This window comes from Arachis stenosperma, chromosome 9, assembly GCF_014773155.1.
Source record: "Arachis stenosperma cultivar V10309 chromosome 9, arast.V10309.gnm1.PFL2, whole genome shotgun sequence".
Taxonomy (NCBI): Eukaryota; Viridiplantae; Streptophyta; class Magnoliopsida; order Fabales; family Fabaceae; genus Arachis; species Arachis stenosperma.
The window spans coordinates 161,730,052-161,750,553 of NC_080385.1; the positions used below are offsets into that span (position 1 = coordinate 161,730,052).

The 20,502-nt window shown below is 33.5% G+C and overlaps 2 protein-coding genes across 4 annotated transcripts; both read left to right on the forward strand.

The window, feature by feature from the left end:
- Positions 1-1,390: 1,390 nt before the first annotated feature.
- LOC130951814 (NAC domain-containing protein 16-like) lies at positions 1,391-6,762 on the forward strand. Of its 3 annotated transcripts, none has more exons than XM_057880551.1 (6): positions 1,391-1,976; positions 2,582-2,859; positions 2,977-3,252; positions 3,359-3,917; positions 4,249-4,461; positions 6,692-6,762. In XM_057880551.1, exons 1-6 carry the CDS (start codon positions 1,787-1,789, stop codon positions 6,745-6,747), a joined length of 1,572 nt encoding a protein of 523 aa, XP_057736534.1. In that variant the 5' UTR covers positions 1,391-1,786; the 3' UTR covers positions 6,748-6,762. The 3 variants fall into 3 exon arrangements, with proteins under 3 accessions (XP_057736534.1, XP_057736535.1, XP_057736533.1); XM_057880552.1 differs by lacking the exon at positions 6,692-6,762 and adding an exon at positions 5,388-5,747 and having other exon boundaries at positions 1,392-1,976; XM_057880550.1 differs by lacking the exon at positions 6,692-6,762 and having other exon boundaries at positions 1,393-1,976; positions 4,249-5,347.
- A 7,774-nt stretch (positions 6,763-14,536) lies between these two features.
- Positions 14,537-20,043, forward strand: LOC130950872 (cleavage stimulating factor 64). Its single transcript, XM_057879473.1, has 10 exons — positions 14,537-14,826; positions 15,022-15,100; positions 15,356-15,530; positions 16,109-16,142; positions 16,250-16,497; positions 16,578-16,655; positions 16,980-17,015; positions 17,663-18,157; positions 18,976-19,251; positions 19,590-20,043. Exons 1-10 carry the CDS (start codon positions 14,796-14,798, stop codon positions 19,731-19,733), a joined length of 1,596 nt encoding a protein of 531 aa, XP_057735456.1. The 5' UTR covers positions 14,537-14,795; the 3' UTR covers positions 19,734-20,043.
- Positions 20,044-20,502: the final 459 nt, after the last annotated feature.

The window sequence follows — 20,502 nt, forward strand, 5'->3', positions numbered from 1 at the left end:
AATCTTTTATTATTCTATTCATATTTAATATTTTATCATTGTGTTTATATTTAATATTATAATTTTATTTCACATAAAATAAAATTTATTTAAATTTTAATATTATATACATAAAATATATATATAACACAATTTTTTATCATTGTATTTATATTTAATATTATAATTTTATTTCACACAAAACAAAATTTATTTAAATTTTAATATTATTTAAATTTTTTTCTAGATTTAGTACATGAATTTTTAACTTATTTTTTTATGTATTATTTATTTTAATTCTAAAGTCCAATAATTTTTTTACAGACATGTTGTTTTTAATATTTATATATATATTTTTTTATTTTGAACTTTAGCCCAATATCTGAGACTTATAAAAAAATTCTAAAACTTGTAAAAAATGATTAACCTGATTAACAGGTTACCTTTTTAAATCCAGACCATTCAAATAAAATATAACAAATGAAGAATTTAGATTTAACGAATTCACAAGGTGTGCAGTACTCCATACTTAGCAAGGAGCGTTTAAGAATGGGCCTTAATTTTATTCAAATAAATAACATTAGAAAAGGTAACTAATTAAATATATTATCCTTTTTATAAAAAAATAAAGTAACAACAAAATTATTAGCTGCATATAATTATAAAAGGATTAATCATCTAGTTTTTTTTATAAGAATTTAGTTACTATTTGCAAATTTCAAAGTAAAAATATTTTATAATGATATTAAAATAAAATAAACTACAAAAAATATATCTAAATTATTTTTTATTGATAAAATTTTCAAAATATGCCAAAAATATTCAACTATAATTAGAGACATATTCCGTTAATAAAAAACGTTATGCGACTCATTTGTTAATGTTAGAATTTTATTTGTTACATAAAAAATTTTATTTAACATATTATTATTTTTTTTAACATAAAATGTCTCCATTTACAAATGTATATTTTTATCACATTTTAAATAATTTGAGACATTTTCATCGATAATTAAAAATATTTTTGTTATTTGAAAAAATTTAGGTATTTTTTTTTTTTGGTTTATCCTATTAAAATACTAGATGAAATGATGAATATACCAAATCAAAATCGTGATTTGCTTGTGCGAGATGCCACATAAGACCTAATGTTCACACACAAACTCACAATCACATACACCCAAGATCACATAAAACCCAATGCTCACCTCAAACACCCTAATCACACCCTTAATCAACCAAACTTGAATACCACGCAATCACATCATGTCACGGAGCTCACACTCTCTCCCTACTCCCTCATCGCACTGAATCACTCTCCCATATGAAGGTTCCCAGTCATTACTGGTAGGAGTCTAAGTACTACACCAAGCTTCCTTCTTTGACCATAACACTATCCAATTCCAACCCCCCAGACCCCCTTTCTTCTTTTTCACACCGCAATTTTTCCACAATCGATCCCATTTTAAGCTTCTCTCTCCCTCTAGGTTTTTTTTTTTTTTCATTCGACGGTTCATTCCTCGAATTCTCGTACCCCGAGGATTCGATTCGGGTCATGTAGTCGTAGGTTTTCGGTTTCTACAACCGCTTGATCCACAAAGCTCGGACTCTTTTTCTTCTTCACTTTTTTGGGGGGTTGTGAATTCTGATCCTCTATTTTTGGGGGTTTCGGTTCCGTGATTCAATTTCTTCTTCCGGATTCCTCTAATCGCATCGATTAACTGGGTGTTTGGTTTCGTAGCCTGTCGATTCAGAAAGTTTCGGTTTGTTCCTTTGGGTGTTTGGTCTAGGGTTTTTCGGATTGAGTATGGGTGCTGAAGCTGGTGCAACTGAGTGTTTCAGTAAGGCCATGGCGTCGATGCCTGGGTTTCGGTTTCATCCCACGGATGAGGAGCTGGTTATGTACTATCTGAAGAGGAAGATATGTGGGAAGAAGCTGAAACTCGACGTGATTCTAGAAACCGATGTTTACAAGTGGGATCCTGAGGAATTGCCAGGTATACTGTTATACTCTGTGAACTCAAGTGTTTCTGACTGTTATAGCGTTGACTTAGGGTTTGTGTTATTTGTGTAATTGTGTTCTTTTGTTTGATTCTTATCAAGTTGTTGATTGATACTTTAGGGTGTATGTGTTTAAACTTGGGTCCTCGTGTTTGAATAGTGTGATTGCTTGGGTTAGAATACTAATAAACCAATTATAGTTGGTACTCTGAATGCTTGTGTTGAGATATCTTGACTGATTTGGTGTATATTCCATATAAATTGAATATATGGCTTTCGTGCGATGATCTGTCAGATTATGGCTTTCTTGGTCCGTCCAAACTGGGATTTTTTACCTACCATATAATTATGGTTAATAAAGTTTGCTAATAATTTATCTGTTCATGGGATTTGTGGTTTTGGTGTTCGAAGGTTGCAGTTACTCTTATGATGCGAACAAATTATACAGATAGGGTATGATGCTGGTACACTGCTTGCACCACTGTCAAATTTAGTCCAGATAGGGTTTTAAGTTGATATTAAAGATTGTATGGAACTTTTTTTTTCCACTTTTCTTTATTTTCTTTTCGGTTGATTGCTGATAGTTTGTAATATCTCGCAGGGATCTCTGTACTGAGGACTGGAGATAGGCAATGGTTCTTTTTCACTCATAGAGATAGGAAGTATCCTAATGGTGCGAGGTCCAACCGAGCAACAAGGCAAGGTTACTGGAAAGCAACAGGAAAGGATCGTAATGTGACCTGCAATTCTCGGTCAGTTGGAGTGAAAAAGACTCTGGTTTTCTATAGAGGCAGAGCTCCTAATGGTGCGCGGACCGATTGGGTTATGCATGAATACACCATGGATGAAGAAGAGCTGAATAGGTGCCAGGATATTAAGGTATCTTCCTGAAGTAACATTTTTTATTTAAATTTACTGGATGATTGTTTTCTATACTCTATTCTCATTCATCATGGAAAGAACATTGCTTACTGATCATCTTTTTTTCGTTATCAGGACTATTTTGCACTTTACAAGCTATACAAGAAAAGTGGACCTGGTCCTAAAAATGGAGAACAGTATGGTGCACCATTTAAAGAAGAGGAGTGGGCTGATGATGAATGCGTAGATTTCAATATTAACTCAGCAGATCGGGAGGTAGTAAATACTGTCCCTGTTAATGATCAGCTGCCTCCTTTGGCCGATGATGAAGTCACGGATATGATTAATCAAATTTTGGATAATGAGCTTGCCCTTGACCAGCAATTTGGTGACGGCCTTGAATTTCCTCAGGTATGTGGTCATAACAAATTTTGTTACTTATTTAGTTTTGATTGCCTAACTTCTACTTTATTTCCATAAATGATCGTCTGAATCGAATTCCTTATGAATCATATAGGTTGTTGCTGAAGAAACACAAAGTACTGTGGTGGATCAGTTCTCTGAGGCAGTGACAGACCCCGAGTACAACGATATTTACCACTCAACCAGTCAGCACTATGATGTACAGAATGTCAACTTCAATCAGTCGGTTGCATCTCACCTTCATGCCCCGGAAGGATCAGAAGTTATTTCTACTGCCAACATTCAAGTAGAAGACTATAACTTTCAGGAGGATGACTTCTTGGAAATCAACGATCTCAATGGTAGTGAACTTACAATTCCAAATATGGAAACACCAGTGGAGAACCTGCAGTTTGAAGATGGATTGTGTGAACTTGATCTGTTCCAAGATGCAGAGATGTTTCTTCGTGACTTGGGACCAATCAATGAGGAAACCATTCCACATTCATATATGAATAATGCCGCTGGAAGCAACATTGAAAATCAGAATTATCACTTGCTGCCCAATCCAGAGGACGCTACTCAAAATGTTCATGAATTTTGGATGCATGATGAAAGAAACACCTTGAGTCTGTTTGAAGGCTTTGATGATTCTGTCTCTCAACAAAATCCAGGTATACTGATCAGTGCAAGACACAGTGTTGCTCAACTCCCAAAAAATATTTTTAATGTCTTTGATTTGGATGGAGATGCAAGCTTCACATCTCATTTGTGCTGAGCTCTTCGCAGATTACTGCTCCTGGTTGACATGCCAGCTTATGCATGGCAGAAACCATTTAGGAGTCTAAATTTTGTTGCTCTATTGAGAGTTTCACAAACTAAGATTTCTAAATAGGGAAATGTTAAATTTGAGCCTGTTTAAAGCGGCTCTTATGTAAAAATAAAAAATAGGTCCTAGGCTCAGTAGGCTGTCTCTAATATTTGCTAGTTTCTGGTCATGTTTAGGTGCTGTATCTACTGAAGGCTATGATAATCAAAGTAGCATTGCAGAAGATGTTGCTACAAGTAGATTCTCTTCGGCTCTCTGGTCCTTTGTTGAGTCAATACCTACCACTCCTGCATCAGCTGCGGAAAATGCTCTAGTGAATCGGGCTTTGAATCGAATGTCTAGCTTCAGCCGAGTGAAGATTAATATCAAGCCGACGAACACAGCTGCAGGTAAAGACACTGCAACTACGAAGAGAGTGGGCAGAAAAGGATTTTCATTCCTTTTCTTCCCAATTCTTATTGCTTTATGTGCTTTCTTATGGGTTTCTCTTGGAACTTTTAGATTATTAGGGAGATGCATCGCTCCTTGAATATGTAAATCAAAAGTTTTGATGCTATTATGCTATATATGTTCTATCTGGGATCTCCCCAAGATGACTGAGATAGTATTGTTCTAACATATTCAAAAAATAAAAAATAATATTTTATTCTTTGGGACTGTTAGAAGTTTTAAGTTTAGGCAATATTAGGACTATGGTTGGGAGCAATGGTGGAGAGGGGAGGGTGAGGTGTGGCTGGGACAGGTGTTCGAAAACCGTATTTCGGAGAGTTTGATGGGGAATGCAAAGCATGGCATAGGAAGGGCATGAGGGAATCCTTGATCCATGAATTGGAGGGGTGGATACAGAACACTTAGCTGTCCCTCCCAGGCCTTCATCATCTTCCAAACAATAAATCACCAGCCATTCCTTTCCACTCTTCCACTTCATCAAGGACCCTTCCCCTCAACCCCCTCCAAACTTCCAAACATAGCCTAGGTGAGTCTTAACAATCTTAATCCAAGAGAAAGGGGTTTTATATGAATTTGCAGGGTGGATTGGTAATGCACTAAGTTATTTATTATTTTTGTTTATTTATTGGACCCATGTAAATATCTTGTTTGGGTTTTTAAATCAGACAGCACTACCATTCGATGTTGATTGTACATTGTAAAGCTGAACCCTTTGTGAGATATCGTAGTATTGATGTATCTATATCTATACCCTTTAAGACATTTGTAATATTATATGCAATTGATAGTATAGATGCCTTGGGCATTATATTTTTGTTGTTAGAAGCACGGTAACCCGGAAAATAAAGCTGTGTGTACTGTGTAGTTCTCGATAGCTGTTGTGTAAGCAATTGATGGTTACTACTCCCTTAACATGGTTGCTACCCCGAAGTGCGTTTGCGGTATGCTTTGTATTTTTTGACAATCGAGATATTTCATATGGCTGAACACTCAAGAAAATTCTAAGCTTGAAAGGATATGGCGCATACCATAGTTTCTGATGATTGGCATGCTCCCATGAGGAATCTGTCTCCTTGCCTTGTGATCACTCAAAAATCAAAGTGCAATCCCTTTCTGTACGGACTAGCTTAAAAAACTCGCACCACATAATGTTATGAGTTTTATTGACTGGTTATAATTCTTTTATCAATTATATTAAGTGTGTATAAAAAAAACAGTTATTAATCAATTATTGGATATAGAGATATATATTTGATATTTCATTAAAAGAAATTATTAATTATAAACAAATTGATTATTGGTCTACCGGATGTTTGATTATCTTATTATAGTAGGTTTAATTATTTTGATAATTGATTATTCAATCAGAAAATGTGTAAATTAATATATATAAATATATAATAGTTAATTTGTTATAATTTTTAGTGTACATAGATCATTAGTGTTCTTTTATAACTTCATGTCTATTGGTTGTTTAGCATAAAATATTTCTTATAAAATTTGTTTTCGGAGGGTGAATGCTCAATGCTGGTCTTTTTTAAGTATTTTGCTCATGAAAATATTTGAGCTGCGCGCATATATTAGAGAATCATCATCCACTTTCTTTTTAGTTACGCCATTCAATTAGTAAGACTTTATTGGTTCCTCGTTGTAGGATCATATGATATAAAGATTCAGGACTCTAGAAATTAGAAAAGACCGTAATTAGTGTTTAATTTATACATAAACAACATGGATATGTTTCACATCGTAGAGCTAATTACATAGATTAAATGACAATGTGATGTACTAATAGAATTTCCGTTGTTCAAATAGATTCGCCTATTTGTATGACTTTTTAAGAAGTGGTATTTGAATTGGATAGTAATAGCATGACAGTTTTGGGTTGAATAGCAATGTTATAATATGTGCTAATGATATTTTAAGTAGGGGTAATTAAAGCTAATGACTGATGGTGTATTTTTTTTAATTGAATAATAGTATTTTTAAAAAATATTTGTAAACTTATACGGTTATACTCTACAAATATTTGTTTTACAAAATTTTAATATGAGAAATTGGATTGGTTAAACTTAAAATATATACTAAACGAAAATCAATAGTTTAGGTTCTATAGTCTTGTAATAAAGATATAATTATTTTGTAATTCGTGTTAATGTTTTGATTCAGACAGAACAGCAAGAACCCCTCATGAAGATCAACAAATGCTTGCTCAAGTTCAGTGACTGCTCCAAAGACTATCAAATTTATTATGTCTTACTTCCCATTTTTAGATGTAATGATACCATGGTGCTTTTCATTGGAGTTTTGAAAGAAAAAAGGAAAAGAAAAAGAAATATAACTCACTTCTGCTCTATTGTATGATTACGTTCTCAAAGGGGTGCGTTCATTTTTTGTGGCTCACGAATTTTTTTATTTGTACTTAAACATCACTGGAAATTTTGTAAAAAAAGGAAATGAAGGTCCTGGAATATATTTTTACCATTTTATTCTTTATTAGATTTGAGTGAAATTAAAGTAGTGATAACAGTGGATTATAATAGTTTATTAGAAAAAAAGATAAATCAAATTAAATCCAATAAACCCTCCCCTCCCCCGTTTGAGGAATTAACACATGAGAATTTTTTTTGAGTAAAATTGGAGAAAAAATAAAGATTTTTACTAAATTTATTTTTTATCTAAACTTCACTATTCACGGTAACATTACCCTTTAACAAATATCCCTATAAACATATCTTCTTTAAATAATAAAACTCGTAAACAATGTAAAACTTCTGTAATGGTTTATTTTCTCTTATTTTTTTCCTAGTAGATCAAATCTGCCATGTATCTTTAGAAATTACTAACGTTAAATGAAAAGTTTAAATAACTTTAAATAGAGTTCATATCCGAATCAGATTAATCTTTGATTGAAAGAGTTTTTAATGAAACAAAGTGCTGAAATGAATTGTTGATTTATCATTGAGTAATTGGATGTGTTACAATAAATGAGGCAACTCTGCTATATATAGCAGGCTACCATAGAATTCTGTTGAAACAGAAAATAGAATTGAAAACAATCTAGGCTTGACTATCACTTAACAATTGTGTCTTGATCTTTTTAATCTTGATCTGTTATATTACATATTCTATTTCTATTACTCTCCCTCAAACTCATGGTAATTTTGGAAATAACCTTGAGTTTGAAACGAAACTTCTCAAAAGTAGGAGCTGATAATGCTTTAGTGAAAATGCCAGCAACCTGTTTTATAGAGGATATGTGCACAACCTTCAATTGATTCTGATTAACCCTCTCACGGACAAAATGCAGATCCAAGTCAAAGTATTTTGTCCTGCTATGAAGAGCAGAATTTTCAGTAGGCAACATAGCACTGATGTTGTCATAGAAAAGACTGGGTCCCAGAGAAAGAGAAATGCGCAGTTCCTTCAATAAATTTTTTAGCCAGATAATTTTAGAGTATGCTACAGCTAACCTGTGATATTCAGCTTCTGTGCTAGACCGACTCACTGAAGATTGTTTCTTGCTGACCTTGAAACAAGATTAGATTCCAAATAGATTCCATATCCACAAGTAGATTTTCGGTTATTAATATCTAACCCCCAATCCGAATATGTAAAACCAAATAACCTTAAATTAGTAGAGGCATGAAACAATAGACCTTGATTAGTAGTGCCAGCCAAGTATCGCAAAATTCTCTTTACACATTTCCAGTGTGTGAGAAGCGGGCGTTGCATATACCAGCTAACCTTATTTACCAAAAAGGAGATCTCAGGCTTGGTAAGAGTTGCATATTGCAATGATCCTACTATAGACCTATATAGATATGGATTGTTAAATTCATCATCTCCCTGACTTGAGAGTTTTAAATTTTTGACCATAGGAGTAGGAACTCCTTTGGAGTTTAGCATGTTAGCCTTTTTTAACAGTGAGTGAATATATTTTGATTGAGACAAATGAAAAGAATCTGAGAATAATTTAGTAGCTTTTATATCTAAGAAGTAGCTAAATTCTCCAAGATCCTTTAAAGAGAAGGCATTGTTTAATTGAGTAATGGTGGTTTGAATGACATTGTTATCATTACCCGTAATAAGAAGATCATCAACATAAACTAAAATGTAAAGAATAATGTTACCAGAGAATTTAACAAATAAGGAAGGATCTGACCTTGTTCTGTAGAAACCAAAAGCAGCAAGAGTTGAGGCCAATTTCAGAAACCAAGCTCGAAGAGCTTGTTTAAGACCATAAATGGACTTATTTAACTTACACACATATGAAGAATCACCTTGTTGGAAGCCTGGTGGCTGAGACATGTAGCTAAGTTCCTTAAGATCTCCATTCAAAAAGGCATTATTGAAGTCCAGCTACCTGATTGTCCAATGAAAACTCAAGGCCAAAGAGAGCACCACCCGAATCGTAGAAGGTTTAATCACAGAAGCAAATGTCTGATCATAATCGATTTCTTCAAGTTGATGATTGTCTTTGGCCACCAAACGAGCCTTATACTTCATGATTTGGCCATTGGGATGTCTTTTGATGGCAAAAATCCAACAACAGCTAATAACTTTGTCTGTTGTTGTTGAATTGACCAGTGTCCATATATTTGTCTTGTATAAGGCTTGTAATTCTTCTAACATAGCATTCTTCCAGTGTTCTAATTTGAGGGTATATTATTAACAAGATCACATGAGGTGGAGAGTGAGGCTGTAAGGGCTTTCGGTTTAAATATGCCAGACTTATATCTGGTTTGCATAGGGTGAGTGTTAGAAGAAATTCTAGTAGGAGGGGAGTTTTCAAACTGAATAATAGTGTCATTGATTGGGATGTTTGTGAGGATGTAGAGATTGGTATCGCTGAGCTGATCTAACTTGTGATGTTGGAAGGGGAGTAGTAGGTTCTAAGTTCTGAGTGGAATCAGTAGTGGTCTTAGGGGTAGGATTCGAAGGAGAAGATGACAAGAATTCTGTCATACTTGAGGAAGATGGAAGAAATGAAATAAGGGGTAAAGGGAGAGTTGTATGAGGAAATTGACCAGATGATAAGGAGGGCTTTTGAAGTGGAAAGAGTTCAGCATAAGGAAATCTGTTTTCATCAAACAAGACATGTCTTGTAATGATAACTTTACCTTCTCTAGTCAGGCATTTGTAGCCTTTATGATGAGGAGCATAACCCAAAAATACAGAAAGTTATGATTTAAAATCCAATTTGTGAGTATTATAAGGTTTCATACAAGGAAAAGCAGCACAACCAAAAACCTTAAAGAAAGAGTAATCAGGTGGATGATGATGTAAAACTTCAAATGGTGATAGATTGTTAGTGTTAGGGGAAGGGGGTCTATTAATAATATATGTCGCAGAAATAAAAGCATCATTCCAGTGAATTAACGGGATTGAGGCAGTGGCTAAAAGTGCCAAGCCTACTTCAGTCACATGTCTATGCTTCCTCTCTGCCCTTCCATTTTGTTGATGAGTATAAAGGCAGGAGAAGCGATGAGATATACTTTTTTGAGCTAAATATTGAGTGAAGGCATTGGAGAGATACTCCTTGCCATAATCAGTCTGCAGTTGTTTTAATTTTAAACCACTGAAAGTTTTCATTTCAGCTTTGTACTGAAGGAAGGCCTGAAAAGCTTGTGATTTGGTATGAAGTAAATAAATACAAGTATACCGAGTATAAGCATCCACAAAAGATATATAATATGTGAAACCATGATAAGATGTATATGGTGCAGGGCCCCAAATGTCATTGTAAACCATTTCTAAAGGGGCATGAAAATTGAATTCATCTAATTAAAAAGGCAACAGGTGCATTTTAGCCTGACAACAATATTCACAAATACCAGATTTTATTGAAGCAGAGAAAATAGGTAGATTACACTTGTTCATTACAGAAATAATAGTCTTGGAAGCACAATGACCTAAACATTTGTGCCATAAATTGTAAGTGTCTAATTGAGAAGCATAAACAGCAAGTACAGAAATATCAAGAGATATAATTTGATGGAGATATATGTCTATTCTTAGGTGTAGATTTTATGACAGTAATGTTATCAAACTTGTACACCCCATTATATAGAGCTCCTTGTAGAAGAATCTCTTGGATGTCCTGAGATTTCACATAGCAAACATTAGGGGTGAAACTCAAAAAAGCATGTATTATATCGGTGGCAAACTTATGTACACTCACTAAATTTTGTGTAATTTCAGGAACAAGTAAAAGTTGGTTCAAAAGAAAGTGTTTCTTTGAATCTAAATTTACCAAATATGAGTGTCCAACATGAGAGATACTTCTACCTGATCCATTATCTAGAAGGAGTTGGTCTGTATCAAGAAATTTAGAGGGCGCCAAGATAGATTTTGCATCATTTGTGACATGATTGCTTGCCCCTGTATCAGGAAACCAGCTTGTATATGAGAAAGTAGATGGAGCAACCATATAAGCCCTTGGATTGTGATAGGTATTAAGAATTGGTAACAGTCCAGATTGGGTTGGAGTTATTGCATTAGAAGATGAAGCTTGATATTGTTGATTAAAGCGATGAAAACATGACAGTGCAGTATGACTTGTCCTTCCACAGACTTGACAAATTGGTCTAGAATTAGAATTTGCAAACCTGCCTCTGTTAGAACTTCTTCCTCCTCGACCTCTTCTTGGAGCATAATTTATGGTATTTAGTGGTCTAAGAAGGAAAAATGATGATTGAGTATAGTATGCTTGTATAGTTTCCAAAGCAGTCTTTTTAAACCTTTCAATCATTTCTTCATGTCCAAGAAGAAGTGCTTCGGCTTCAATAAGAGTAATGGATTCTGATTTTTCCACTACTGTTGAGAGATATAAAGCATATTCTTCATTAAGACCATCTGTAATGGCTGATATATGATCTTCTAGGGAAAGAGTGTAGCCTATTGATGCCATAGAATCAACAATATCTCGAATCTTCTTGAGATACTCATTTGCTATCATACCTTGTTTCTTTACAGACTTCAATTCATTCTTCAATTGCTGAATCTTGATCTTGGAGGTCTTTGCAAAATATTCAGTGATAGTTGTCTAAGCTTGATGTGCATACCTGCAATCCAGCATTTGATTCTTGAATGTGAGATCCAGAGAAGAAAGGAGCCATGTCATAAGGTAATCATCTTTTTGCTTCCAATTCTTGTAAGCTTTTGATTCTGTACCAGCTTCTTTTGCAGAATCGGATTCAAAATGTGATGGAACCTTGTTAGCAGAAAGATGATAAGCAAAGTCATTAGTATTTATAATGTGAAGGGCAAGCTTCTGCCATGTTCAAAATGTGTTTTCAGTCAATTTGTCAAGAACAAGTGTAGTAAAGGGTTGAGGAAAAAGGGGAAGAAGAAGAAGTGGGTGGGTTCTGATGAGGGATGATTGAGGCCATAGATCTATCACCTATGCTCTTGATACCATGAAATAGTTTTCAATGAAATAAAGAGCTGAAATGAATTGTTGATTTATCATTAAATAATTGGATGTATTACAATAGATGAGGCAACTTTGCTATATATAGCAAGCTACCATAGAATTCAGTTGAAACAGAATTGAAAACAAGTTAGACTTGACTATCACTTAATAACTGTGTCTTAATCTTCTTGATTTTGATCTGTTATATTACATACTCTATCTCTATTTTTGGTATATCGAATTAAAAAATACTTATCTTTAATTATAAATTTAAAATTATCAAAAAATGTTTTGTAAGACAACCTAATTCATTAAGAATCCAATTGTAAATTATGATTAAGAAAAAATAAATAAAATAATTCCATAATCTATATATTTATTTATTTGGTTATACCTGTATCTATACCTATTATAAAGGAAATAGAGAAAAATTACTATTTTTTGTTATTTAATTTTTATTTCTAATTTAGTCATTTTCTTATGTGTTGTTTAATTTTAATTGTTATTAGATAAAGTTAAAATAATTTAATTTTAATATATTATCAATATAAAAAAAGTTTATACAAACAATAAATTATAAATGATCATATTAATAAACATAACTAATTTTTAAATTTATTATTTTAAAAGATATTCAAATATATAAATCTAATGACCATATAGAATTATTTATTCTATCAATATATTAAAATTAAACTTTAAATAAAATAGCAGAGAGTATTTTGTTAGTACCCAATACACATTTGCACTTTCCTTTTTCTTTTCATTTTTAGACACAGCTGCTCTTTTAAGTTCTTTTTTTCCTCCTATTTTTTACTTATCTACCTATTCCATAAAAGATTAATCTCTACATACAAATATTTTGTACTTACAAGCTTTACAAGTCTAAAGAGAATGAAACCCACTAAACACGCTGCTAATGTTACATGCCATTTTAACAGACTTTTTAAATCAATTCAAATAAATTAACGCGCAAATATATAACTTCTATTTTTCAAAAGATTTCGTTTCTTTTTTCGAGTTTCTTGTCAAATTTGTTGTATCTCCTTCATGCGTTTTCTCTCTCTATATTCTTGCTTCATTTTTTTTCGATTTTCATGGTTTTTGAAATCAAGTTTTGAAATCGTTTTGAAGATAATGGAACTTCAAAAATACACCCAATTGATTACAGAAATACACCCAAACGGTTACAGAAAGAATTACAGAAATACACCCAAACAGTTACAGAAATACACTCAAAGGATTACAGAAATACACCCAAAACATGAGGGAGACAGTATATTTCTTCTTAAAATCTTTTAATATTTTGTTGGTTAAAGATGAGGCACATGACAGAGACAATCTAGAAAAAAAAACCTAGAAGAACAGTAAAACAGTACCTTGAATAATGTTTCTTTGTTTTTTCTGGTGATTTTTTATGGAGATTTGTATATTTTCTTCTTGATTTTTTCTACTCTTCGCGAAGAGTTGAAACATTTCTGCAGAATCGTAGTTTGTTTCGAATATCGCTTGAATCTTGACGGTTTGCGTTTTGATTGAGGAAGAAGAGGAAGAGTGCGGCACAATGAACGTGTTATGGAAGGGTGATTAAGGCGCGTGCGTTGGACCCTCGATTCTAAAGGAGTGGTGCATGTATTTTTTTTTATTTGGGCCAACTTGTATAGCAGACCTCTTCCATAAAACACACATTTGCGCTTTTTCATTTTCAAACAAAGTTTCTTTTTCAAGTTCTTTCTCCCAATTTTTCACTTACTTAAGTTTTAATTATATTATTAACTTTTTAATTTTGAATTTTATAATATAAAAATAAAAATTTTAATAAATTAATAAATAAAAAACATATGCAGAATGTTTAAGTAAAAAATAGTTCTCTAAAATAAAAAGAATTGTAAAGTAAAAAAAATAAAAAATTAATCATTATTAAGTTTATATAATTTTAATCATGTCTAACCGTGTGAATTCTACTTATTTAATTCAAGAATAATTAGAGTTTATTTAGTTACAATTTTATTTTAAATATTTTTAATTTTCAAAATTTTATAAGAAAAAGTAAAAAAAAAAACATTTATTTTTATCTTTTACAAAATTCTTAAAAGAAAAAAAGTTAAAAATAAAAACAAAATATAAGAATACAAACTAAAATCAGCCTTAAAATTTCCATTTTCTCACTTTAAAGACTTAAGACTTGTTTGGATACTATTTTTTAAAAAAAAATTTAATGTTTTATTTAAAAAAATATATAAAAATAAAAATAATTTTATATTTAAATATTTTATATAAATTTTTTTAATATGAATAAAATAAAATAAAATATTTATTTATTTATTTATTACGTAAAAAATATTTAAAAAAATAAAAAATATAAATTGTAACTTTTTTATATTTTTTAATTTTTTTAATTTTTAATTTTTATTATTAAAAATTTATCAAATATATTAAAAGATAAAAAAATATTTTTTTATTAAAAAAATGATTTAATGGGCTCTCAAATAAGCAAGTACTACGTTAACAGAAAGACACTAACCAACAATATGGTTAATTTTAATATTTAATATTCACTATGTACACACATAAATTATAAAAAGAATCTTATGATAAACCAAAAATACCCAGGAGAAAAAGAAAACGTAGAAACAAGTAAAGGAAGATGAAAGTAGATTGAAGAAGGAGGGCAACGCAGCGTTAACTGTGTCTCTGTTATCGTTACTGAAGAACAAGGAGAGATCCAAAACGACGCAGTCTCTCTTCTCTTTCTCTTATCTCTCTCTCTCTCTCTTCTTGTGTGTGAACAAGGGATGCTTCTGAAGAGGAAGAAGATGGAGCAGAGCTTCACCTTCTTCTTCTCCTCTTAATCCCATGGCCTCCTCTCAGCATCGCTGCGTTTTCGGTATATCTCCATATCTATGTATCTGATTCGTTGATTACAGTGTTGTATTTTGCGAACTGATAAATGAGGGCTAGTAATTGAAACTTCAGATTAATACTTGTTGCATATATATTGGATGTTCTTGATTTCAATACTACAGAGATTTGTCAAGTTTATGAGAATTGTTTGTGATTGTGATTGTGATTGTGTTTATAGTTGGCAATATACCATATGATGCCACAGAGGAACAGCTTATTGAAATCTGCCAGGAGGTTGGTCCTGTAGTCTCATTCAGGTACTTGCAACATTCATGTTCTTGATTTCTGACCACTCTGCAATTAAGGGAATTTGTTCTAGACAATATGTACTTGTGGCCTTTTTTCATTGACAAACTTCCCTAAATCTGATTTATTGTTCCGTTAGGAATGGTCAATGGTTTTATTTGTCTGTACTTGGGGATAAGTTTAGCATTTCTTAAAACTCCTTTTATGCTTTGTTTTTAGTAGTGGTTTACTTATTTGAAGTATTTTTCATCCTTTCTTATCTGCAGATTAGTTATTGATAGAGAAACTGGGAAGCCAAAGGGTTATGGGTTCTGTGAGTATAAGGATGAAGAGACAGCTTTGAGTGCTCGGCGGAATCTTCAGGGTTATGAAATTAACGGGCGGCAATTGCGTGTTGATTTTGCTGAAAATGATAAAGGGAATGATAGAAATAGAGAGCAGGTATATTGTCAGTGCTTCTTGAAGTGTAAACAGCCTAGTTGACCTAAATCTTTTCTGTGTTTACTTCAAAATAAGTGCAGTGGATATAGCATGAAAAGTAGCTTAATTCCAAGTACTTCTCACAGACTATATTCAGGGGTTTCTCTAGATGTACAAAGGACGGAAAGTTGACACATTTATCTTTTCATTCTTTATGCTTGTTTTGTATCCATGTTTTTGGTTTTGAACAGTTCCTTATCCTCCTCATTCTTTGTGATTATTTCTCTTCATCTCGTTAACCACAATGTTTGTTCACTGTGAGACCTGGGGGATAAACAATTCTCTCCATAAGATACTTGAGTTAAACATAACTTCTCGCTCTCTTGGCATCCCTCTTACTCTCTGAAAATCTTCTTTGCTGCTGTTTCTCTCGGTTTAGTGTCTATAATATTTAATACTTTGGGTTGTTTCCGGCTTTCTGTTCCACTAATGAGCAGACTCATGTTACTTTTGAGATTTTGTAACTGCTGTTGTGAAAAGAACAATTTAATTCTTCATGGCTGCACTAAATGAAATTATTCTTGTTCTTTTTGCTGCAGGGTCGTGGAGGGCCTGGACTGTCAGCAAATGTTGGTTAGTGCTCTATGTTTTCTGTTCTTACTTGTGATAAATGATCATACATATATTCTCTGCATTTTTTGTTCTGTTTTGTGTTTTCATTCCGCTTTTACATATTACAGACCCTCAGAAACATGTAGGAAGCAGCTCAGTTATCCAAGGGGATGCTGCTCATCATCAACCTATTGGTCTCCATATTGCCATAACAGCTGCGTCTGTCATGACAGCAGCTCTAGGTGGTGCTCAGTTTGGCGTCCAGTCGGCTCAAAATGGTTTGCAGAGTCAGTCAGCATTGGCACATGATCCGTTAACTCTGCACCTTGCTAAAATGTCAAGGAATCAGTTAAATGAGATAATCTCTGAGGTCAAGGTAATTATTGGATCAGGCTACCTTCGCATTCCAGGATAACTTAATATTTTCTTTATTTATTTGTTCTTCTGATGATGTAGGCAATGGCTACACAGAATAAGGACATGGCTCGGCAACTGTTGCTTTCAAGACCACAGTTGCCAAAGGCTCTTTTTCAGGTATGAACTTTTCTCCTATATCTATTCCTTTGAGCATTCTTTGATAATAAACTCGTTTCTAACCTTATGTGCTTTATGATTTTGATACCTTTTTTTTTCTTTGGCTAGAACTGTAAGATCCTCCCCCCCCCCCCCCCCCCTCTTGTTCATTTTAGTTAAATTTTGTTGATATGCTCTGGATGTACAATATTTCTTGGAAATTTAACCTTAGAGTTTGTTCTCCTCACCTCCAACTTTACGGCCTACTGTAATTGTGTGCGCCTTGAGAGAAATTATGATTTGTATTTTTCATACTTTCTTTATCGTTGTATTCTTAATTTGCAGGCTCAGATAATGCTAGGAATGGTGACCTCCCAAGTGGTTTGTTTCATTACCCTTTCACATATTATTTCCGTTTTCTTTTATGCAAAATTATGTCATGTAAACATGAGGAAAATTCAGGTGCCGTTTCAACTGCCAAGGATGTAAACAGAGTTTGTAAATTTGTGAATTAGCGTCCGCTTGTTCTAGGACAAATTAAAGCAATAATCAACCAATATTTTGTTATCATGCGTTTTTATACTGTCTGTGAAGAAGAGTAAGTCTTGGCGGGTAAACGAAGGGACAAAATAGAATAGAGTTTGTGACATTTTTTTAGCAATTACTTCTAAGATATACTTTGCACTCCTTGACAGATAGGCTTTTCACCCATTGCTTCTTTCATATATAAATTGCTTGTATATCAAACAAAACTTGGGAAACATTAAGCTAGAGCCTGGGGCCCAGTTATAATGACTAGCCAGCAGGACTAAAACAATTTAAGCTCAAATAAAAGAAAATAACTTAAGCATAAGGCCACAAAAGTCCATTCATGGAGCTTCTTATAAATAGTAAGATATCTGTAGAATAACTAAAAAATAGTGAGAACTTTATGGTTCTTTTGTTTTCGTATGCATATTCCTTTCCCCTCTAGATTTTACAGCTTTCTTCATCAACTTTAACTTTCTGTTTATTTGAACTTTTTTCAGTTACAAATGCCAAACCTTAGGATGGTTTCGGAGCAGGCCTCACAATCTTCAGTAAATGAAGGCCAGCTAGGTCAGCCGGCATTAGTTCAGACTCTGTCTGGCCTACCCCAGAGCTTGGGACAGAGTACATTGCAGCCTGGTTTGACACCTTATGTTCAAGAAGGTCAAGCGAACGTCATGCCCCATAATCCTTTGGTTCCTAATCAATTGAATGCACATCCAAGGCCTCCGTTGCAGCCTAGAGTGCCACTTCAACAACATTCAATCAACCATGTTGGACAGTTGGGAACGCTGTCAGGGCAGTCAAATTTAATGCCTCCTTCAGCACGACCCCAGTCATTGGGGGGTTTGTCTATGAGGCCCTCAGTTCAATCTTCAACGTCGACTGCCCCGAACCAGCAAAGGCATGCCCCTTTGCCACCACATTCAGCACTTGTTGGAAGCTCAACTGTAGGACATAATATTCAAATGGTTCGACCAGATGCAAGCTTTCAGGTGCCTAATTTTGTTTGTCTTTGTATGTTGCATAGGCAGAAAGATATGAATGTTAATGCTGATTTAGGTATTTGGCTAATTGGCTCCACCTTTCTTACCATTTTATTGCCATTGGAACATTGGAATTTCTTTGAGAAAGAAATATGTAGTCTGTAGTATAGCATAAGAGGGAATATAAACACCCCGCAACAGGAGAGCATACCAACTTAAAGTTTCTATTCCTCTGCATCAAACAGATTGTCTTTTCAATACAATAGCTGAGCCCATAAGGATGCCCAGTATGTCCTATTTCCTACAAAGTTGCAGATAAGGACATTTATCCTTTAAAATTGCAAAATTGCTATCCTGTGGATTTTGAAATTTGGGTGCATTGGGCATTTGTAACCTGTCAAGGCCTTATGTGACCTGCAGTGTAGAAAGTGAATAATTGAGATTTTTCTTTTTTTAAATTTTTCAACGTAACAAACATCTGGAGACAATTTCTTGCTGAAGTTTCACTATTCAGCCAAGAAGTATTACAAATGCAATTATTGTGGATTTAAAACTGAAAAATCTCAAGGGGTCAAGTTCCCTTGCCTCTTTTATGTTTTGTTATGAAAGCTATGTGGTTAATGAAGAAGAAAACCACGAAATCTAAGTAGGATTTCAATATAGTTCTTGATTGAGTATACTTAGCTATGTGCTTTCAATTTTTGTGGAGCAGATCATGTATAGAAGCTGATGTACTTGTCACTTCTGCTTAGCTGGCTACAACTTCTATATTCTTGTTATGGTTATACTTTACTATTAGAAGTATCTAACGTGGTCTATTAAAACAGCCTAGCCCCTCTGTATCATCAGGAATTCCTCACTTAATTAGTAAGGAAGGTGATAGATCTGCATATTCAAACATGCCTTTGGGAGTAGAGAAAACAAATATGGTTCATGGTTTGTCTGAATCGTTGCGTCGCCCTTCAAAGCTCATGAAATTGGATGACGGAAGGAGTACGCCTTTTCCTTTTGCGGATGTGCCTGTGACCAATGGTTCATCCCACATTCTTGGAAGCAACTCGTTGCCTGCTCTTGCAGCTCCTAAAACAGAAGTGCCTGCTCAGGTAGGTTTAAGTTGGTAATTCATAATTGACAAGTGACTGTAAATGATTTCCTCATTCACAGAGTTGATCTTTTGCAAAGGTAGTAAAAGATTAGCATATATCTGTCTTTCATAAAAAAAAATTCACTTTTTATTTGGTTAAAGTATAAAGTATATCCTTCCCCGCGCGCACGGAAAATACCGTTTACATCTTTCGGACTATTACTACTGCAAATGGTTGTTTTGATTCTTTGGTGGCTTGACCACAATTGATGGAGCAATATAATATTTGTATTTGTGCAACTTAGCTTGTGATTACATACATATGATATCATTCTTCTTTCTCTCCCTCTCTTTCAGCTTCCAGCAGATGTAGAGTCTGCTTTACTGCAACAAGTGTTGAATCTAACACCGGAGCAATTGAGTTCGCTGCCGCCAGAGCAGCAACAACAGGTCATTCAGCTCCAGCAGGCTCTACGGCGAGATCAGATGCAGTCCTCATAGCAGACAAAAAACAAACCAATAGTTACAATACGCACCAGTGTTATCATATGCTATAGATTAGGTTCAGAATATCAAAATCCAATTCTGGTCTCTTGTATATTATCATTTGCTGTAGATCAGTTCAGAAATATGGAAATTCTTTTTGAGCACTGTTGCATTTTATCCTTTCGTTTTTGTATTTTATTTTCTAATCCCGTGGCCGAATATTTGACATTACATTGAGAAGCTCCACATGAGTGTACCGGATATCCTTCAGAAGAGTCTGTACAATAATAACTATGCAGATTAAAATTTTGCCATTTTTGGTTCACTCTTTGTAAGTGTTGTCTGAACCTCGCTTCCTTATCCAGGACCAAGACTACAAGAGCCACGTATAGAACAATATTTTGTGTAATTGGTTTGAATTTTGATTTATATATCGAATTGGAAGTATGCTATAAGGTATGGTGTTTTTCTTATTAGATTCGGCGTGGGCCATTTCATAAGTTTCCTACCAATTTACCTAGTTCAATGGTGGATAGATATACTGATTATTGGTAAAGTATTTTGGAAATATATTTGTCTTGTTTATGAGAATAATGTTAGAAAATAAATATTTTTTAGTTAATATTAGTTAATTTTTTTAAATTTAATTTGTTTATATTAAATTTTAGATCTTAAATCATAAAATATTTAAGCGTAAATTCTAAATTATAAATCTAAACTCTAAAGTTGACTAATTAAAATTAGTTTTTGATACTTTTATTTTATATTTGATAACTTATGACTT